Below are 23,486 nucleotides of genomic sequence, written 5' to 3'. Positions count from 1 at the left end.
GGTTTAATTTAACTATTACTTAACATACTTCTACAGCATATATTAATCATATGTAATGTTAATCTCAATATTTCCTAACACATTTCAAAGATTAAAAGTTGTATCTGTTAACTTTAGTTAACTTACATTAACAAAAGGTTAATAAATGCTGTAAGAATATATTGCTCATTGTTAGTTCATGCAAGTTAATTAATTCATTAAGACTAATGTAACATTATTGTAAATGGTACTGATTGCTTTTTGACCACTTCGATCACGGAGTTACTTCGCAAACAACAGTAATACTAATAAGAATTATTGTTAATAATAACATTTTGAATATGTATTTGTTGTCAAACAATCATCTAGTTATTGCCAAAAAAATATATAACTCAGCTCTGCATATCAGTTATCAGAAAATTAAACATGACATAGGCTATCTAAACCGACATATTTCACCAATATTCACACTTTAACTTAATCGATTTTCTTTAACACCAAGCCTGCCAATAAACGGCGCAATTTGATGGCTGTCTAAATGAAAGCACTCAATAATACTCAACACAATTTTAAAAAACGTATATAAATATAACGTAATTATATTTCAATTGCAGACCAGTTAAGTAACTTACCTTAACAATTAACTAAAAAAAACTAAAACTAATCGTTTAGGTCACAAACACCTTTGCATAATAACAATTGCAATACTAATAAGAATTATTGTTAGTAATAATAAATAGGCCTATGTATAATGCATATGTTTTTTATTTCGGTTTAATGATCATCTTCTAGATATTACCGAGTAAAAATATTATTCTGCATATCAGTTATCAGAAACATTAGTTAAAAAACGACGGATATCGTCATAGAAAAAGCATAACTGGTCAATCTCTAGGCTAGTTAAGACCTGGATCTGGCTTCTGATAGAGAGGTGAGAGTCCAACAAAAACCGAGTCTTACCTGCACTGACCGATCTGTGGTGGGACAGGTGAGCAGCATACCTGGGACAACTCTGATGTTGAGACTTACCTGGTCCTGATCTGGACAGGTGAGACTGCTACCTAACCCTGGCCTGAGAGATTTCTAATTGAACACGTGATAGTTTAGTCTGGTCTAAAGGGTTTCTGATCTGATATTTGACGACGTCTGAGAAAATGCATTCTTACGAGACAGGCGACCTGACTGAGAAGTTCTTATCTAGATTTTTGATATGACAGATGACGTCTGAGAAGTTTTCAGATTTGACAGGTGAGCATCTTACCTGGAGTGTCAGAGGAGGACAGCGCAGGTGAGTTCAGTTTGGGCCGCTTTGCGTTGGGAGGACCCATATCCAGTAGATTATCAGCCATCGTGCTCTCTCTCTCGCTTCTCAAAAAAACACGTCAAAGCAATAAATGCGTCTTCCAAGAGCCCGGAAGGGGGACAAAGCGAAATAAATCAAATCTACCCTCGGGTTTTTCTATTATTATTCAGCGATCAGGAGCCAATAATTAACAGATGGGGCTCAAACGCGACTCAACAGCGCCCCGCTCCGCCATCGCCATTCACCCCATGATAATCCAACACCCAAAACCCGCATAATTAACCTTAATGATCGCCCCGAACCCCACGAAAATAAATTATATCATCGTTAAAACCGAGAAATACACGACGAGGGCGAAAAATCTCGATTCCTTTAAATGGTTCGCGTGGGTCTCTTCAAAAATGCTATTTTCTGCGAATAAAAATAAAGACCTTCATGCTCCATGTCCAGCCCGAATCGAATAATCAGTAAAGTCCAGCAATATAAATGAAAAATTAGAAAAAAATAATTATTTTTTAATATAGGCGAGTGGCACAGGAGCGCCGCTCGCGCTGAAGGGGGAAATCAGATATACGGGGGTTTTCCAGCCGACCACAAAAACGGCTCCATTACGCTGATATTCCCCACAAAGATCCGCGATTTGGCCCGAAGCTTGTCGTTTTCGTCGCTGGGAAGCTATTTGGGCCGGTTCCGATGGAGCAGGTAGCGTAAAAAATGATATAATGCTCTCCCGAAATCCTGACGCTCATCCGCGACAAGATGGCGGCTGTTGATTCCTTCGATACAAAAAGTTTTTTTTTCTTTTCCAGCCAGACTGTGAAGGAGGAGGGGCTGCGCAGCCACGCCCCTTACGCAAACGTGTACGTCACGCGGTAGTGACCATAACAACCGCTAGAGGCCAGTGTTTACATGTAAATGTCGAAGATGTAGTATTCAATCGGTTCAAATTTGAGTGTACGTACCCTCACAAAAGTGTACCATGGTGACAAATATTACAGTTAGTACTATTTATTGTTACTGTGACACCTCTTTATTAAAATTTTATTCAAGTTTCTTGCACAGGTTAAAGCGATTTTTCAGTAGTATCTGCAAACTGCCATTGAATTGCCATGGTACAGCCTTGCAATTTGTAAACACAATACATACTTGATAAGAATAAAGCAAGGAAAGTCATGGGCTATTTAAAGGGATAGAAAACTTGTGTGGTAGTGTGTGCACAGGATATATTGTTAATGTGAACAGACATAGAAAGCTTTAAGGTATATTCCTTGTAAATCAACAGGCAGCACGCAGACTTCAACATTTTCATCCATTAGCATTGATGTAATAGTATGGCACATGCATCGGTATAAATAATACAAAAATGAAATAGGTTATATGTTAAATACAGAGCAATGCATATGTACAAACAAAGGAGAAACTTTCTACAAATGAATAAATGACTGTATCTCCAAAGAAACTGACTGAAACTCAAAATCATACATTCTTTAATAATTACACTCTTTGGCAAGAAGTCTCAGTGTGTAATACTTCTATTAAAAACACACATTTGTGTGTCGAATTATACATACACACATTTATTATGTCAAATTGCTTGTATTCATCGACTGGACCAACTGCAGTGATTGTAAAGTAGAAAAAAAAAATCGAATAAAATGTGGCTCTACTGTTATCATGCATATAAGTTCAGCCCTTTCATTCACCCTAAATGTGTTTTTTGCTTTGCTCATGATGAAGTCTCAAGCTGAAGTAATGGAATGGAAAGTTATGTATCATAATGCCTATGATAAAAAAAACATAAATGTGCTTCGTCAAGCTAAGTTCAAGCTCCAAAGCAGCAGTTCAGAGGCTGAAGCGTAATGCTTATTTAGTTGGATCAAGTTTAATATTGCTCTGCTCTCTGAAACAAGGTTGTGTGCTCATTCCCCCCCCCAGACAGCAAGGGCGCGTTTATTATTATTTAGCAAAAGTTGTGCCCTATAAAAGATATTAAAAATACATGGCTTGCAATGCTTGGCGTCACCGAGAACACATCAACTTAACAGTCAGCACGGAATAAAAATGACTTCAAGAATGGCACCTAGTAGTAAAATGACAATATTCACCCTACCAATATTTCAAAATGAAGAGCAGTTCACATTCAAAAGGAATATACAGTGAGAATGAACACGTCAAGCTAATAAGAAAAGGCACAGCGCTAAAGATCACATTAAGACACAAGCAGTAAGAAATTGAACATATAAACAAGGATTTCAATTTGACTACTCGATGCCTTCTAAATGAGTAAAAGGCACTAATATATACAATGAGAAATACTGACAAATGAATCGCGTTTTAGAACAATTCCCTTTTAGGATCTTGGCAGATTGCAAATTCACAGAAATGTCAAAAAAAAGTTATGCATTTCACATTTGCTCATAATCAGAGCACAATCCCTATAAATGTGAAAAGTCAACTACATATCTTTGAGCACACAACCCTTGGTTGCCTATCATAAAGCTAAAAGGTAAAGAAAACAATTAAACTGCTATCAAAAGGTAAACACATGATCATGGACTAAAGCATGTGACAGTCATATAATGGATGCAGTATCAGTGCAGATTAAGTTACTTACAAAGCGACAACTCAATGGCAAAAAGATTCAAATCTACATTTACACATCCTTTTGCTAATATCCCATACAATAATCCACCCTTTATATTGCACATCAAAAGACAAGCAGGCAGAGTTAAGGCTAAGGTCTAACCTATTCTAATATTCACACGAGTCTGTACATTTGACTGGCTAGAGTAAATGTATGTTACCTAGATTATTGCCAGTACTCGCAAACGTCCTCTGCCACTTAATTGTGAACATTTCTTGTCCATTTTATTTTGAAATAGAGTTAAAGTACCTTCTTTTCACATTTTAAATCATTTAATTCACTTTCCCTCGCTTACGATATTGTTGACAAAGCCAACGTCAATACTGTCATTTGATGTATTTTCTTAAAGGTGCAGTAAGCGATTTCTGAGAAACACTGTTAAAAGTGTGCCACAACACACTTGGAAGTTAACTAAGGCCCTGTTTACACCTGGTATTAAGATGTGTTTTGGTCGATCGGGTCACAAGTAGACGAGGGAGACACATTCCTGTTTACACCTGTTGTTTTAATCAGTCTCTTTTGTCCACTTTAAACCACTTCTGTCCTGATTTCTTTGAGGGGAGGGTCTATGGGCGGGGAAAATGTATGTGTTTTTTCAGATCTTTCAATCTAATGGATGAAATAAGCTTGTGCAATTTAAATATGATTGCGACTGAAAATGACAGAAAAACACACGGAGAACATCAGTTTTTGTTTCTGCTCTGAAAGCTGCAAGACCAGCCAAACGCTGTGAGTGTGTGTTAGAAATCAGGAATGGTGCGAGAACATTGTGCTTGGTACATTTTTCGTCTTCAAACCAAACTTGTCTGGCTAATGCTTCCCATAATGTTTACGTATTAGGTCAGGAGGAGGAGAGTAGGTGTCTTTCAAACACATTCGACCACATGAGAGTTTACACTAAGAAAGCAATCCGGTCAAAGTGGTGGAAAGTGGACCAGCTCAAAATGTTTTAGACCCCGTTTACACCTGTATTTAGCGTCGTCCACTTGTGATCCGATCGACCAAACGCATCTGAATACCAGGTGTGAACAGGGTAGAGATCTGCGCGGGACTGTTTATTTAGGTTACGCTAGGTTCTGCACCCACCTGTTCCCGCCTAAAATCACCCTCACATTTAAATTTCCCCTAAAAACAGAGAGAGGGATTGGGGATAACAAATAAAATTCTTGTATAGCCAACATTTCATATTTGTTATTTTTGTCATTTCATGATATAGTCAACACAGTAAAAAAAAAAATCTCTCACAAAGAAAAATAGCCTAAATTAAATATGACATCTGTCACTCAAATTATAAGCCAAAAATACGATTAAATGAAACCGGTTGGCTTACTAGCTATACTGCAAAATTAAATATTTAGTTTTTAACAGAATGTCACTGACTAACGATGGTTTCAGTAGCATCTCTCCTCCCAAATCTGAGCAAAAAGGCTGAATGTTCTCTCTGAAGGTGCACTCGTGGCCGGGATGCAAAGAACTGGGAACTTTGTAAACGGCACCACAGCAGAAAGTTGTGTTCACGTCAAGTTCAAGCGTGAATACGCTGTTGTCATGTCACACGTTACATGTCAGTCAAACGTCCTCTTGGGCGGTCCTTGCCCAAGAAAAGCAGCGACAAAGTCCAGACCTTCTGCCTTTTTTGTTGTTGTTGCTTTTTGATAGTGTAGACCTGCTTTGTACTATGCACAGCACTTTGGATCAATCTATATTGTTTAAATGTGCTTTACAAATAAATTATGTTGTTATTGCCGTCAGTCTGAAGGTCTGGCGATGGGAGACTAGCTTACATATACTCTTGTGTACTCCATGTAAAATTTCTGTTCTCCCTTGTCATTCGTTTTTTGTGAAGCATTATTTTGCTTCGCTTCAGCTATGATAGAGAGACATCCACATCCATGTTTGTGCATTTTGGGGGCGGAGCAATGAAAGGAGGGGTGTGTTTGTTTGGGCTGATTTCAAATATCAACAGTGTTTCTCAGAAATCGCTTACTGCACCTTTAAGTGCAACATAATATTCAATGAGGAAAAATAACGTAGGACAGGATTTAATTTTATCCATCAGGAATTGTTTGGATGGTGGAAGTAGGTAATACCAGAATAAAGCCAAACCTGAAACAACACCAGCAACCCACTTTCGAGGAGGATTCTTGACCACAGCATCCCCCAATTTTGAAACGTTGTTTTCAAATCTATCGTTATTTGCTATTATTGCCATAATGAGTTTAATATTAATCATCATTGAATTGCTGCACTACCTACAAAAGTCTATAACACTGTTATATGGCTATTGGCTAACTTTATTTTTTCCATGCCCGTGTGACAAACATTTTTGCTTTTACAACAACGTGCACTGATGAATCATCCAGAATAAGACCCGGATCTTTTTTAGGAGAGTAAATGGGGTCAATGTTGATTTTTTTTTTTTTTTTTATGTTGATTTGTAATCAAATTGCCCACATCTTAAAACAGTGGCTCACAGTAGCTGATGCATGAAAGCATTTTTGTCCTTTAAGACTACGAATGTGTCCTTTAAGACTATGAACTCATTAGCGTTAAGGCAAACTTGCCATGTCGTCTAAGAACTCATTGTTAGTTCTCAACCCAACATTTAGCTACAGAATGAAGAGTGACAGGAAGAAAAATAAAATCACGAAAAAAGACAGAAAGCCCATAATCAGACAGTTACATGCATCAAGATAAAGCAAGAGAAATAATCTCCTGTGAAATGTGATATTGATATTTGATATTCTCGATTGTAGGTGAATTTAGCCCATAGCTTGCTCTACATTTCACTAATACTTCTTCACAGACACTTTTGGCCATGCACCATTCAGAGTCTTTGGGTCTTTTAAAATCGCAATAAAGAGTTTAGCTTTGTAAAATTGTTTGGAATACTGACTGTTGAACGTTCCGACAACGAGAACTCAAAAATATCAATAAATATCCCAAAATATATCAAATACTTCCACAAAAATTAAAGCATTTTCGAACATCAATTTTACATGCTAAATTTGTTTGATCTTTAGCTAAAGATTTGATTGAGAAATCTTTTTTTTTTTTTTAAATGCCTCATACATATCCTAAAGGCACTTCATTAAAAGAAAATAATTCACGAAAGGTAGACAATAGTAGGGGAATAATAGTCAAAATTAAATTAGCGGGAATAACTGCGGTCTGTTTAAGGACGGGACTTCAGGTCTGTGCCGTCCCAATGCATCTCCCTAGCATTTCTTATTCCATGTAGAAATGATTCGGAGTTTTTACGGTCCACGGCACTAGATGTGAAAGCATCTCCTGGTTCAGCTAGCGGTATAAAGACTTTTAAGATTATGTGCTTAAACTTTCCACTCCACATACACAGATGCAAATCTACACTAGCATTCGTCCCTAAACATGCCTATTCCTACAAACTCAACGGAGAGGGTTGCAAGCCCATGTTTAAAGGGTTTAGACCAACAGCAATAACATTGTTGGCGTGTTTAGAGTCAAAGTTTTGTCATTTCACCCATGTACGCTATTTCTCCCGCCTTGTTTGCATTGGCCTCTGCGTTTTCCGCCCGGACGGGAGAGGTCAAAGTCGGTTCTGCTTGTTGATCGAATACCACTGGACTTGCGCTCAGGTTGGTTTCTGGTATGCAATTCAGGCCGACAGCAGATGCGGATCGTTGGGCCTTGGACGTACCGTTGCTTCCAGCAATCTTTTCGGGAAAGTCTCTACCAGCGTATCCCTGTCCGGTAAGCCCTGAACTCACGGAGAAAGATGCACCTACTTTACTGGCATTGGTTGCCATCATCATATTAGCGATTTCATCGGTGGGCGAGCGGCCGATGCTGCCGTCCACCTGCGCTCGAATTTCTGGAGAGACCGAGAGCTGGTATTGAGGTACAGGTCCGCTGTCTGCGCTCTTCGGGTAAAGGTAGGTCTTCATTTGACCCTTGCCCTTCACGTTGACGGTACCTCGGTAGTCGAACTCGTAGTCCATTCCGCTGAGCACGCAGTAGCTCTCCTCACTAACCTGAGCGCGACACTCCACACCAGTCGTGTCCATCCGGCTGGCGATGTTCACCGTGTCACCCCAGATGTCGTAGAGGAGCTTGGTGGTGCCGATGACTCCGGCAGTGAGGGGTCCGTGGTTGAACCCAATCCGTAACTTGAACTTAAATCCCAGCATGTTTTTATTGAAGTCGTCCACCACTCGCATCATTTCCAGGCAGAATTCGAAGAGCGCTCGCAGGTGGGCGTGCGGATGGGCCTGGTCGCTACACTGTTGCGTATTGAGCCCCGACGCCGCCATGTAGGTCGCGCCGATCGTCTTGATCTTCTCTATGTTGGAAAAGTCAGACTTGCGCAAGAGTTCGTCGAAGTCCCCGATGAGTTCGTTGAGGACGCGGTAGCACTCTTTCCCGCCTTCGTAGCTCTCTTCGTAGAACTCGCTGAAGTTGACGATGCTGGCGAAGATGACGCCCACGTTGTCGTGGTTCTTCGAGTAGCTCTGGGTCACCTTCAGCTGCTCGGCCACGTGGATCGGGATGATGTTGCGCAGGAGCCAGTCCGCCTGGTCCCGCATGTTTTGGATTTTGATGCGGTGCTGGTCTGCTTCCACGTTCCCATGGAAGTGTAGACGGTAGCTCACCTCGAACTCACGGTTGAGGAACCAAACAAGAAGAAGCAACAGGAAAAAGGCAACCAAAGCCTCTGGGCCGAGTAGATCCTGCGGTCGGGCCGAATCTTCTACTGAGGACTGGACGTCATTAATGCTGCTGTTGAAGTCACTGGATCTGGTGATGTGAATATAGAGGAAGACAATTTCAATGGTAAAACAAAAATGAAAACTGGGAAATTTTGAGTGGTATGCTAGCATAAAGTCAAGCCAATAAAATGTGAAACAGACAGTAGTATCCGTAGTCTAAAACTTACCTCAAAAATAAACGTTCCCAAGTGCTAAAAGAAAAATTGACAGAGAAAAGTTAGCTTTTAATTAGTTTTAGAATAACACAACTAATCTATGAAAGCCCAATCAAAAGCACCATAAATCACAAACCTTTATGAACTAATATTTTTATTCAGAAAGGATGCAGTAAATTATTCAAAAGTGACAGTAAAGATAATAAGGGCCAGATTCACTAAAATAGGGCAAATTAGTGTAAGAGTGCAATCCCATAAAAGCATCGATGGAAGTGGAAAGTTTTGCGCGTGATCTACTGACGACACGCAAATTAAAGAGCACAGACGCAGCCGGATCATTTCCATAATGACCAACACAATTTTGCAAGAGCAGCGCAAATTAGCATTAGTTTAATTAGTTAATTCGTTTAAGACATGCTTTTTTTGGGGCAGCAAACAATGGCACAAGAACCAGTAAATTGACTTGCACAAATCATAGTAAATCACATAGTCATCAGTAAATCCTTGCCTGAATCATTTAAATACTATCCTCCCATAAAAGTTTGTGTCTGAAAGGGAAACCCCAACAAATGCATATGCATTAAGGTCAGCCGCAAAAACAACCGTCCACGCCTTATCAGCGCTAATGTTTCACTGCATGTCTTTAGTAAATGTATCATAATGGAAAAAGGAAAACGACAGTAAAAGAGGGAGACAGAGTAAGACGCAAGCTGTTAGTAAATACGGCCTTTAGAATGTTACAAAAGATTTCTAATTCAAATTTATGCTGTTTGTACTTTCTATTCATCAAAAGGGCTTTTCACACTTGAAATGGTTAACCCTGGATCACTCTAAACCCTGGGAGAAAGGAATCATGGGTTATCATGCTTCACGTTTCACACTGCTCGTAATTTACCCGGGGCTAAAAATGAAATTTTGGGTATTCATAAACTGACATTTCACACTGTACATTCCTAAACCCCCGGTTAAAGTCCTTATTCGCATATTTATGGTGACAGTGTCAGTGTGACTGGACAAACGCTGCAAGCGACCTGTTCACATAAAGTGAGTAGCAGTGCACGTCCTCAAATTACACTTTTTCTCAATTTTTTTCTGAATTGGCTTATCGGACTGCAAAGGAATCAAACGGTTTTGTTTTCGCCACTTGACATCTTTCCTATCAAACACTAAAACGACTGTTTGTACAATACGCTGTTTCCGTGACTGTCCAAAGCATGAGAATATGAGGCACACGATTATTTAGGTTGCTAAGAATCTAGTCGTAACATTACAACACTGCAGACGTTTGGCACCGCAATGCGAAGTTAACAGTGTAAAAACAGTGAAGTGGTCGGGAGCAGGGTTTCATAACCCCGGGTAAAAAGTCAAGTCACCTTTATTTATATAGCGCTTTATACAGTACAGATTGTTTCAAAGCAGCTTTACAGTGATAACAGGAAAATGATGCATTTTGGCTGTTTTTCAGCTGAAATCAGTTCAGTATAGATGCTAACCCTGCTTTTAAATTACAAGTGTGAAACGTTATTTACCCAGGGTTACAAGCGGTGTTTAGAACGATGATAATCGCAGTGTGAAAAGCCCTAAAGAATCCTGGATATTTTTTTTTATCATGATTTACAAAAAATATGAAGTAGAACAACTCAAATCAATATGTGACTCTGGACCACAAAACCAGTCACATGTCGCACGGGTCTATTTGTGGCAATAGCCAACAAAACATTGTATGGGTCAAAATTATAGATTTTTCTTTTATGCCAAAAATCATTAGGATATTAAGTAAAGATCATGATCCATGAAGATATTTAGTAAATTTCCTACCGTAAATATATAAAACATTTATTTTTGTAAGTGAATGCAGCACAATCGCCAATATAAATGAACAACTTTAAAGGAGATTTTCTCAATGTTTTTTTTTGTTTGTTTTTTTACCCTCAGATTCCAGATTTTCAATAGTTGTATCTCGGCCAAATAATGTCCTATCCTAACAAACCATACATCAATGGAAAGCTTATTTATTCAGATTTCAGACGATGTATACATCTCAGTTTCAGAAAATTAACCCATGTGACTGGTTTTGTGATCCAGGGTCACATATTGATAATAATAACAACCAGAAATGCTTCCTGAGCATCAAATCATCATATTAGAGTGATTTCTGAAGGATCATGTGACACTGAAGATGCTGAGAATACAGCTTTGATCACAGGAATAAATTACGTTTTACAATATATTCAGACAGAAAAGTTATTTTAAATAATAATAATAATAATCCACAATATTAATGTCATACTGTATTTTTTATCAAATAAATGCTAACGCCAAATCTTATTGACCCCAAACTTTTGAATGAAAGTATACGTAACAAATTTTGTCATACTGTACTGGCATATTTTTCCACATGTTTTCTGTTTAAAATAATGTAAAAGAAAAACCTGCCAGTGCAGTATGACAAAATGCATTCTCATTCTCCAAAAACAAGTCAAAAATACACATTAAAACTATGATTTTTTTTTCAGCATGCAGCAGTTAAGTGTATAATGTGTGTATATTTGTGATAGTTTGAACCTGCATGGAGGGCTCCAGAGCACACTGAGAAAGGTGATTCCCGCTAGCGTCGCCAGGCTTGAACGCATCCAGAAACTCAGCTGACAGAAATTGCAGTACTGGATGATGGCAATTATAACAGCACAGCAGGTGAACATGGTGAACTGGGGAAAAGAAATAGACATGAATTAAACATGCTCATGCCCGCAGCAGAGTGTGTGCAGGATTGCAGTTTACAGAAATATGCACTTTCCTGACTGAGAGCAGCAGAAATGTGCTTCAATTGCATCTATTCTACCACATCACCAGACATATCTATATGCAATCTTACATAATAGATAATGTACCTTACATACTAAAGTGCACACTTAAAAGCATTTACCCCAGCATGCACATTCATTGTGTTAGCAAGACGCTATGCTGTATGTGTTTTTGCTACTCCTATAAAGGAGTTACTGTATATGAAATGGTTTCTTGAGTGTGTGTTTTTTTTTTTTTTATATATAAATACTTTAGAATGTTTTTGAGCATAATTTACACAATAAGGTCCTAAACTTTCCAAGCATTAAAATGTTTATATACACCACCGTTAAAAAGTTTGGGGTTGGAAAGATTTTCAATGTTTTTGAAACATTCTCTTCTGCTCACCAAGGCTGCATTTTTTTCTCACCAAGGCTGTCACTTTTGATCTATTTGCTGAATAAAAGTATTAACTTCTTTCACACACACACACACACACACACACACAAGATGACAAATGAAAACGCCTCCACGATGTCTTTGCTCTTGTGTTTACCTGTATGGAGTCATGCATATCGCAGGTGATGTGAGAGAACACAGCCACGGCAGGTAAAGACACCAGCACCGCCCCGATCACGTGACGAGGAACCCAGCCGGAAATGGCCCAGAGGAGGGTCATGGTGCAGTTCAGAACGCTGTCCAGGTAAAAGGCTCTTCTGTGAAGGATATGCACTTCATCAGGACTGTACAGTCTCAGTATCAGTGCAATTACTGTGCATTATGCTGCTATTGCCCAGGTCCAGTTTTAAAACTGAAGTAACAGTCTATTGTGAACAAAGGGAAAAACATCCCAATGTCATACTGGAATATGAAAAATACTCCCAAATTTTTAAGCCAGCGATTTTCTTGATAGTGGACCTTAGTTAGAGCAGACGCCATATTTAATTTGCTGTAAACCAAGTTTAACTAAAACTAAAACCATATAAAAAAAACTATTTCATGTTACTTAAAATAAAATAACTTATTTAGTTTAACATGATGTGCTAAAATAAATTCAAAATATAATGAAATATATTACACAGACATTTTGACATTTTTTTTTTTAATTACAAAAAAAAAAAAAAAACACTAAACCTTTTACTAAAATTAAACTGAAGACAGAAAAAATAAAATATTAATAAAAATATAAGATAAAAAATTAAATATCAACTTAAATAATATTAAAATGTACAAATATGAATTAAGAAATATGAATAAAAAATATAATATTATCTCAAAGATACTAAAATCACACTGATGTGAACAAAAACATAGGAATAGTGTCTATACAATGAGTGCATCATAGACAATGAAACACTGAAGAAGAAAAAAAAAGTAGACCAGTAGACTAAAAATGTATTGGCTGTAAAAAGCACATAATTGATTTTGACATTTCTATCAGACAGTAAAATCAAATCTCGCCACAATTTCCAGCGAGTAAACCAATTATCTGCATTTAATCTGATTGCAAAGAGAGATATTCTTAAAAACTACTGCCAAGCAGATGACTGAATGCAAATAAATTGCATTTAAATTTTTAATTTTACCTCCAAAGGATTATAAAGCTCTTAAATTTGAATATGAAACATGGCTTTGTATCAGCCTGGAACAGATCCAGCAGCATGCTGGCTAAAACAGAGCCTGAAAGTGTCATTCCTAAACGCTATTTAACCACATACAGTATATTATTTTATAATATTTTCACCTTAGTCCTATTCTGTTACAGCAGCAATATTTCAAAAATTTGTTCATTATAAAAGCCTTGAAAGTCTTGTTGAAAATACTCAGACCTGACAGATCACAAGCATTGGAGGCATTTCTGAAATGCATTAAAAAAGATAATTAAATTTGATCCACTGACTATTTAGAGCAAGTAAAACCTTCTTTTCAAAACTGTTTGGCCTCATCCACTCAGGCAAGTTTTAATAAGATAGTTAATCCGAAAAAATTTAATTTCTAGTATCGTTTATTCACCCATATGTCATTATAAACCTGTAAAATGTATTTTCTTCAAAAACAGAAATGACGTGTTGCGTCATATTTGATCATACACAAGTGTGAATGAGACCTGGAATATACAGCAGCGAACAAGTTATAAGGCATTTCTTGGGTTCACTAGCTGATAAACCCATTGTCAATGTCTTTGCATGTAAACGAACAAAAAAAAAAAAACAGCGAGGACATTCTGGCAAAAAAAAAAAAAAAAACTTTTTTAGGTTTCATAAAAAACTATAAATTCCAATGGTTTGGAATGACATGAGGGTGACTAAATGATCATAATCTCCACACTCACCGTATAGCAAGCACTAGGGCCAAACATTCAAGCACAGCTGCCACTGCGGCCACTATAAGGGCAGGTGTGGGCAGGGGCTTCTGGGTAACCAGTGGTCGAAGTAAGCAAGCCAACGAGAGAGCCAGAAACACACAACAGCACAGGAGCATGTCTAGGAAGGAGCTGAACGTTGGACTGGCAAACGTCTGGACGGGAGCGTGTGTCTTAACCTGACAATCAACAGAATGATCGATCAAATCAAGTGAGATAGTGCCTAATATAACATCTTTACATCTCATTATATCTTTACATGTATTTCAAAAGACAGACCACCAGAGGGCAGTACAGACAGCGCAACAAAATATGCCGTTTCTTTCAGTTAGCAAAACATCACAGACCCAGACTGAGTAAAAAAAGCAGTAATAAACATTGTGACATGGTGAGAACAAATGAAAAGCGACAGATAAATGAAAGGAACGTCTTACCTCGTCCTGGTAGCTGGTCCTGTAAGCCGACTCCAGGGATCTGTCTATGAAAGTGTGGCTCAACTTGTTGATGGGCGGTTTGAAGAAGTAATCTTTCATCAGACTGCAAGGCCGAAGCACAGAAAACAACATTAGATAGTGGAGGGTATTCATCCGCTTCTTCTGTTTTTCTTATATGCATGCAGAAAGTTTGCGTAGAAATGAGGCATGTTTGTGGTGGGAAAAAAAGAGAAACGCACATGGTGCGGAGATATATCAGTGCAGAGCTGGGTATATAGAGCTGTTTATGAGTGAATCACACGAAAACACATCCTGGTCACACTTCAACCCAAAATTAAAAGAATGTATGAGAAGTATAAATGTTAAAAGTTTGCTGTTAAAATCAGATTTAATTTTATTGTTATCAGTGAATCCAATTAGGGTCAATTTGACCACCTCCATAAAAATAATAACCAGATATTTAAAGTGCCCCTATTATGCTATTTTAAAAGGTCCCTAATTTTGTTTTGGAGGTCTCCTACAATAGGTTTACATGCATCCAAGAGCAAAAAACAAACGAATAAAAGCACTTTAATTCTCTCATAATGTACATCACAGCATCACCTCTTGCTCTTTTCTCAGCGTCTGAAACGGTCCGATAAAGGATTATCTCTCAACCTCTCCTTTCTGAGAGCTACTCTGCTCTGATTGGTCAAATGACCCAGTCTGTTGTGATTGGTCTACTCTGCTCTGATTGGTCAAATGACCCAGTCTGTTGTGATTGGTCTACTCTGCTCTGATTGGTCAGATGGCCCAGGCTGTTGTGATTGGTCAACTCTGCTCTGATTGGTCAGATGGTTGAGTCTGTTGTGATTGGTCTACTCTGATCTGATTGATCAGATGGTTGAGTCTGTTGTGATTGGTCTACTCTGCTCTGATTGGTCAGATGGCCCAGTCTGTTGTCATTGGTTTCTTGTGAGCGTGTCTGAAACCAAACGCCCATTAGAAAATCTGAATTTCAGCTCCAGCGGCTTCCTCAGCACTTGATATACAGTGATGTGAACAGTAATGATGGCATCATTGTTCATGGGCAGCCAATGAAGACCATAGGCTGGCATTACGCATATTTGTTTCAGACATACTTAAGTTTCTTCAGGAAATGAGACTGACAATAATTACTGAAAGACTCTGCAGTTCAGAATCTGATCTCTCTTTTAGGAGACAATAACTCCATTAATCAGCACTTTGATCTTTGAAATTTTGCAGACCTTTTACATTCACAAACAGCTAGAGTATATTGCACAATACACAAAAGGTAATATCTGAAAAAGCAGAATAAGGGCACCTTCAGCTATATCTGCACATATAGCACCTAGATAAACTGGATTATAATGGTTACTAATTTTGCACTAAAATACTATATGTAACTATTTAGCACATTGTTAGCATTTATAGAGGAAGACAAGAAAAATGGACCGTCCGGGATCGGAGGACACACACAGTACATCACAGCACACTACATCAAAGTGCATCAAGTGTCCCTCTGGGAACAGCATGACCTCCACTGGTGCCGGTTAAACAATAACGTTCCATCTTGTCTGACATTTTTGTCCCAGCGGGCCTAGTCCTCACTGCTGTCGTTTCGTACCTGTCCTCCTTTATCACGTCCACAAAGTGAGCGTCGCTCCTCTCGCGGAAGTTTTTGGAGCGCAGTGGGATTAGGGCGGAGTGGTCCATCGTTCCCATGCAACTGATGCCTCCTACTCCGGGCCACTTCTTCTCCTTCTCCTGCAGCATCTCGCACAGGGACGTCTGGCTGTGGGTCAGGGGCTGCTCCAGATGAGGACTTAACAGGCCATTAAGGGTCTTGGGACCCCTGCCTTGCGGTCCCTGAAGAAGATTCAGAAGACACAAACAATGAAAGAATCGCAGCTCAATGTTGTCAAAGAGGAACTATTATGCCTTTTTTCAAAGTCTTGATTTTGTTTTTGTGGTCTACTAGAATAGGTTTTCATGCTTGAATGTTCAAAAACATTCTTCAACAGGTCTCGCTCCTTCAATTTGCGTATGCCTTGTGCAGGAAATATTTGAATTAGGAATATTGTGACATGTTTGTTCCTGGAAGAAACCCAAGACTACAATGGAGCCGTTTCAGGGAGTTCAGAAACAGTGTTACTGATATAGAGAATAACTCCCTCTGGAGTGACTTTGTGCTTTGTAACTTTTTCATGCTCAAACAGCAACATTACACACTAAAGAAAGGTAAACTTGTAAAAACAGTTCTCTTTAACAAGAGAGCATTTAGATAAATAAGACGATCTTAAATATATTAAGACCTCATTTATGCACATTTATGGTTATAACCAATATTATGCACAAGCTGGCAATGCAAATGCAACCTTTATGGGTGATCACATAAAATTCTATATATAAATTATATCACATTATATCACACATATCCAGGCCACACTTTATCAAAAAAAAAAAAAAAAAAAAATTCACTTAAAAGAAATAAAGGCATTATTTTCATGTCAGCTAGGCACATTCTCATTCGTGTAATTCTCATTACTGTGTCCAGATGTTTTCCTTTTATTTATTGATTTATATATATATTTTTTGTTATTTTCATTATTCTCAATAGTACTTTTTACTAATAGACAAAAAATATTAAATACAATTATGAAGTAAACTACCATTCAAAAGGTTGTGGTCAGTAAGATATTCATCAAAGGATACATTAAATTAATCAAAAGTGACAGTAAAGACATTTATAACCTTACAAAACATTTATATTTTAAAAACGTTCTATTAAGCTTTCTATTCATAAAAGAATCCTGAAAAATGTATCATGGTTTCCACAAAAATATGAAGTTTTCAACATTGATAATAATAAGAAATGTTTCTTGAGCTGCAAATCTGCATATTACAATGATTTCTGTTTTTATTATTATAACCAATAGGTGGCGCTATCCAGTAGCCTTCAATGAAGCATTGCTCTAGCTAATCTAAGATAGCAGGACATTTTAATTAAATGGCTCTTTTTCCTGTATAAAAGGTCTTGTTACATTATTTATTTAAACTCCATTGTATTTTCTAAGTTGCACCAAACGATGCAGTTTCAGCTAGGCATAAAAAAAATTTAATACTGGGGATTTAAAAATTCTACTCATTGAGATCAGATGCAAGACACACACACACACACACACACACACACACACACACACCTTTCTGTTGATGGTTTTGTGGTCAGGATCTGTGCAGCTGTTGCTGTGAAGTGACCCGTCTTCAGAAGCTAACACGCTACACGAGGGACAGGCAGACTGAGGGAGAGAAGCAGAAAAACATGACAAACAGAGCCGACTCATACACTTCACTTACTGTTTAAGTCAATAAAAAAAACTAAACTTAGAAACAAGACTCCACATGGAAAGATCAGTGATCTTTGTAGTGTGTCGCTTGTTATTAGCACATTGCTAAGTGATTGCTATGGCACTGCTAGGTGTTTAACCCTGTAAAGATAAAATAGTCCATTGAACATTTAGACAAAATATTAACTGTAATTAAATATTAATATTAATTTTCGAGTATCATTTCTGATGCATCAGGCTTGTATGGCTCGGTAGGCTATTGAGAATATGGAGCTCAAACTTCAGAAGAAAAAACACCTGAAGATTATTCAGAGGCCCAAACTGAGCAAAAATATGCAATTTGGTGCAGCTGCTCATATTTATATGGCCAAAAAGTAAGTTGAAATTCTGATAGCTTGTAAAGTTAATCAAGGAGATCTTTATAAACATTATAACAGACTACTTTCATGCATATAAATATCAGTAGTCAGTAGTAGTGATGTCAGCTTTAGCAAGCAGCTCAAAAATCTGTTGCATATGCCATTTAACATTTGCCGTTTGAATATGCAGGGGTTTAAAAATCAGCAATGTTTGCCCTTGGAGATGAATAATTACTACAGATGGACTCTTGCACAGGAGGAGAGAGCAGCGGTTCTCCTGCCCTCGCAACCGAAGGTCCCATCAGTATTAAAGTGCAATGACGAGAGTATCTCTTGCAAAGGCTGCGGTTGCTTGGATGAATGCATTGTGCATGTGACCGATCGATCAAATTTAAAAGGAGAGGTGGATGCAATGCACACAGGCGCATTATGATCACTGCTCATCACTGCTCTGACCACGCTCACTTATTGATGTGCTCATTACGATCCCTCATGGCCTAAATCACTGCAGTGTTTCACATAATGCATCAGCATGGTGTGTTTCCAGCAGGGACTTTTCATCAGCAAAAGGAACAATGCTGTTCGGAGAACACTTGAGAGAAAGCAGCATGCGTTGAGACATTGTGCATTAACATAAAATGAAACCCAATGAAACGCCCGACAAACTGACTCCAATATTCAGAGATAGATTTGTAATGATATAATCAGAAAAGAATGGATGAACATACAGTGCTGGTCAGAATGATTTGCCCCCTTGGTAAATATAATCAAAGATGGCTGTAAACAAATAAATCTGCATTGGTAATCCTTTTAATAATTTATTTTTTTTAAATTGCAAAAATCTAACCTTTTTTTTTTTTTTTTAAGTAAAATAATTGAAAGTGTGTGTGGGGGGTGGGGGGGTGGGGGGATCATATTATGAAATAAATGTTTTTCTCCAAAACACGTTGGGAACAATTATTTGCCCCCTTTTATTAAATACTTTTTACAACCTCCTTTTGCCAAGATAACAGCTCTGAGTTTTCTCCTTTGCCTGATGAGTTTGGAGAACATCTGACAAGAGATCAGAGACCATTCCTCCATACAGAATCTCTCCAGATCCTTCAGATTCCCAAATCCATGTTGGCGCTTCTTCTCTTCAGTTCACTCCACTCATCTTCTATAGGCTTCAGGTCAGGGACTGGGACGGCCATTGTAGATGCATGGTTTTGTGCTCAGTGACCCATTTTTGTTTTGATTTTGATGTTTGTTTTTGGATCACTGTCCTGATGGGACCACTGTCCACAGGCTGTCAGGTTTTGATTTTTTATCTGTTGGTATTTGATCAAATCCATGATGCCATGTATCTGAAGATGTCCAGGACCTCTGGCAGAGAATTAGGCCCACAGCATAAAAGGAGAGCAGAGTATTTCATTTTACACATGGGGTACTTTTTTATCCCTGTGTGCACCAAACCCATATTAAGTGTTTAGCGCCAAAAAAGCTAAAACAATTTTTGTTTGAGCACAAAACCAAGCATCTGCAATGGCCATCCCAGTCCCTGACCTGAAGCCTATAGAAGATGAGTGGGCTGAACTGAAGAGAAGAAGCGTCGACATGGATTTGAGAATCTGAAGGATCTGGAGAGATTCTGTATGGAGGAATGGTCTCTGATCTCTTGTCAGATGTTCTCCAAACTCATCAGGCAAAGGAGAAAACTCAGAGCTGTTATCTTGGAAAAAGGAGGTTGCAAAAAAGTACTTAATAAAAGGGTGCAAATAATTGTTCTGACCAGCACTGTATTTATTAACTTAGATTACCGTCAGCTCTCTAGTTCCCTATTCAATGTATCGTGAACAGAAAATTAGACACTACCAAGGGTCACTATAAACTAAATCAGTGGTTCTCAGGGGCCCGGAGTCCATTAGGGGCCTCAGAAAAACCTTAAGACCTCAAGATGGCTTAAAAAAAAAAAAAAAGACAAAACAATTATTAAAATAAGCTAAAATGGTGTTTCTTGTTTTATTTAATTTAATTTTATATTTAACTCTGTACCATATTAAATTGGGAATTATAATTATTAAAAATAATCATGATAATTCATAATTTTAATACATTCCCTCAAGGTTTCTGTAAATAAAAAAGGTTTACTCATTACAGAAGTACCATAATTCTCTTGGAGGGCCGTTGAATATTGTCATTGACAGTGGGGACGAAATCAATGACCTGCGACGTGATTATGAGTTTGCACATTAAAACATCACTTATAATTGTGTAGGATCATGAACTTTGTTGTAAGCGGGTTAACTGAGAGCCTGTCTGTCACACTGACCTTAGCTCTGTCCGGGCCCGGGGTCACAGCGCAGGCTGAGGATGTGACGTCAGGACTGAAGGACGTGACGCTGAGGGACTTTCTGAGCTCACTCTTCACAAGAGCAGACGGAGGACAGCTCCACTGTGTGTGCTTCACCTTCCTCCCGGATATGAGAAACGTCTTCAGACCTGTAGAGGACACACACACACACACACACACACAGCAACCATCAAGTCCCAGCAGTGTTTGTCCATATCACTTTAGTTCATTGTACACTGACCTGCGTCGACAGCACTCAAATGGATTCATCAATCAATTCTGAGCAAACACATGGTGTGTGAAGAGAGACACTTACAGCAACACACAGTAGCTTCTGTCAAGTGCACACTGTACACTTTTTGTCACGACAGAGACAACATTTCCAGATTGCAATTCAATTTTATAAATTAAATTACTTTTTTTTTTTCAAACAACAACCAACCAGGTTAAATGGTTGAGCTTGATGAAATACAACCAACACAAACACCATGTGATTTGGTAGGGAAATAAGAGGTCAGTACAACCAAGACTTAGTCAACCCTGGTTAAAAAGCTGGTTTAGCTGGTCTCCCAGCTGACAAATACCACACTAAAACCAGCAAACCAGACCACCTTGACCAGTTCAAACCAGAATGGCATCAAGTGTTTTAAGGCCGTGTGTCCACCAAAGCGTTTCTAGCCAGCTGAAAACGCCTAGCTGTGGGCGCTTGGGAACGTTTTGGCAGCGTTGCGTTTTTTGCAGTTGAGACACAGTTGAGAATATCCTCGAAAGTGTTACTATTATCTCATTTCACACATATTTTGTTTCTGTGTTGATTCTATATTAAAATGTCGATACAATGTAACGTATTTTCTCTGGCTCTTGTTTTAAATTATTTTGTTCCGTTATTATTAATGCTTGTTTTATATATATATATATATATATATATATATATATATATATATATATACACACTCACCTAAAGGATTATTAGGAACACCTGTTCAATTTCTCATTAATGCAATTATCTAATCAACCAATCACATGGCAGTTGCTTCAATGCATTTAGGGGTGTGGTCCTGGTCAAGACAATCTCCTGAACTCCAAACTGAATGTAGGAATGGGAAAGAAAGGTGATTTAAGCAATTTTGAGCGTGGCATGGTTGTTGGTGCCAGACGGGCCGGTCTGAGTATTTCACAATCTGCTCAGTTACTGGGATTTTCACGCACAACCATTTCTAGGGTTTACAAAGAATGGTGTGAAAAGGGAAAAACATCCAGTATGCGGCAGTCCTGTGGGCGAAAATGCCTTGTTGATGCTAGAGGTCAGAGGAGAATGGGCCGACTGATTCAAGCTGATAGAAGAGCAACTTTGACTGAAATAACCACTCGTTACAACCGAGGTATGCAGCAAAGCATTTGTGAAGCGGATGGGCTACAACAGCAGAAGACCCCACCGGGTACCACTCATCTCCACTACAAATAGGAAAAAGAGGCTACAATTTGCACGAGCTCACCAAAATTGGACAGTTGAAGACTGGAAAAATGTTGCCTGGTCTGATGAGTCTCGATTTCTGTTGAGACATTCAGATGGTAGAGTCAGAATTTGGCGTAAACAGAATGAGAACATGGATCCATCATGCCTTGTTACCACTGTGCAGGCTGGTGGTGGTGGTGTAATGGTGTGGGGGATGTTTTCTTGGCACACTTTAGGCCCCTTACTGCCAATTGGGCATCGTTTAAATGCCACGGCCTACCTGAGCATTGTTTCTGACCATGTCCATCCCTTTATGACCACCATGTACCCATCCTCTGATGGCTACTTCCAGCAGGATAATGCACCATGTCACAAAGCTCGAATCATTATAAATTGGTTTCTTGAACATGACAATGAGTTCACTGTACTAAAATGGCCCCCACAGTCACCAGATCTCAACCCAATAGAGCATCTTTGGGATGTGGTGGAACGGGAGCTTCGTGCCCTGGATGTGCATCCCACAAATCTCCATCAACTGCAAGATGCTATCCTATCAATATGGACCAACATTTCTAAAGAATGCTTTCAGCACCTTGTTGAATCAATGCCACGTAGAATTCTGAAGGCAGTTCTGAAGGCGAAAGGGGGTCAAACACAATATTAGTATGGTGTTCCTAATAATCCTTTAGGTGAGTGTATATGCTTGTTGGTGTCATCTGTTGACGTTGTACAAGCAGAATGTGGCGATTGGTCGGTGTGGTATTAGTCCCGCCCCTCCTCCACTGTGATTGGGCGGTTGGGTAAAAAGTGACAGCGGCGACCTGTAAAAAACGCAGAGTGCTCAGCGCTTCAGCGTGAAAAAGACGCTCAGCGCCTCGTTACGCTCATGGCGTTTTAAAAACGCGGCGCTCCCATTGAAAACAATTGAAAAAATACGCCAGCCGCGTGAAAAAACACTTTGGTGGACACACGGCCTAAGGCTGTTTTCATCAGGGTAAATAAAGAATACATTATTTTTCAGTGATAATTTAACTTACGTGTTTAATTCCCCATTCATCAGTCTGACTCTGAAGCAATCAGACATTCGACTGAGAAGGTAAAATCAATCTACAGGCGCTGCAATGATGAAACATCCTCATAGTCTCTCTGTGAAACAAACGCCTGCTGAAAGCATGTGATTGTTTTTGTATCCAGGCTGTAATGAAGATCATTTGTAATTTAATGTTGATTGTTTTATTATGTTTGTAAGGTGTTCTTGAGATTCATGTAAGGCGCCTATAATAAAAATTATTAATCACATTTCTGAAAGAAGCTGGAGATACAAATAAAATCCACAGGGAAGCTTGATGGTGGAAGAATAAATAAGAAACATCGACTGTGAGAGGTCAAGTGTTTTATAGCCACAGCTAAAAGAGTCACTTTACGCCAAAATACTGCCAGATAGCTTCGGCTGACAGCAGAGCAACTAAAAACGTCTGGGCCGATGTCAATGTTTCGACTAAGCGTCTGTGTTCCCGTCCTCAAGCACGTAATGCACCTGTCAGCGGACAGAGGTGTTCTGCCTGGCAGAAGATACTGAACAG

General features: G+C 38.7%; 2 protein-coding genes across 7 annotated transcripts in view; both read right to left on the bottom strand.

Moving 5' to 3' along the window:
- crebbpb (CREB binding lysine acetyltransferase b) overlaps window positions 1-2,067 on the bottom strand; it is a 64,635-nt gene extending 62,568 nt beyond the window's left edge. For all 6 annotated transcript variants that reach the window (XM_084388751.1, XM_084388752.1, XM_084388753.1 and 3 more), the window contains exon 1: window positions 1,241-2,067. In XM_084388751.1, coding sequence (XP_084244877.1) covers window positions 1,241-1,328 — 88 coding nt within the window. In that variant the 5' untranslated portion in view covers window positions 1,329-2,067. The remainder of the gene's footprint in view (window positions 1-1,240) is intronic.
- Window positions 2,068-2,748: 681 nt separating this feature from the next.
- Window positions 2,749-23,486, bottom strand: part of LOC311278133 (adenylate cyclase 9) — a 67,464-nt gene continuing 46,726 nt past the window's right edge. The window contains exons 2-10 of the mRNA XM_084388740.1: window positions 20,427-20,596; window positions 17,613-17,708; window positions 16,037-16,278; window positions 14,410-14,512; window positions 13,946-14,154; window positions 12,170-12,329; window positions 11,395-11,537; window positions 8,842-8,865; window positions 2,749-8,702 (exon numbers count right to left, since the gene is read on the bottom strand). Of these exons, the coding sequence (XP_084244866.1) occupies window positions 7,409-8,702; window positions 8,842-8,865; window positions 11,395-11,537; window positions 12,170-12,329; window positions 13,946-14,154; window positions 14,410-14,512; window positions 16,037-16,278; window positions 17,613-17,708; window positions 20,427-20,596 (2,441 nt within the window). The 3' untranslated portion in view covers window positions 2,749-7,408. The remainder of the gene's footprint in view (window positions 8,703-8,841; window positions 8,866-11,394; window positions 11,538-12,169; window positions 12,330-13,945; window positions 14,155-14,409; window positions 14,513-16,036; window positions 16,279-17,612; window positions 17,709-20,426; window positions 20,597-23,486) is intronic.

Source organism: Rutilus rutilus, assembly GCF_951802725.1.
Source record: "Rutilus rutilus genome assembly, chromosome: 1".
Taxonomy (NCBI): domain Eukaryota; kingdom Metazoa; phylum Chordata; class Actinopteri; order Cypriniformes; family Leuciscidae; genus Rutilus; species Rutilus rutilus.
This window is presented reverse-complemented; position numbering and strand designations above follow the sequence as displayed.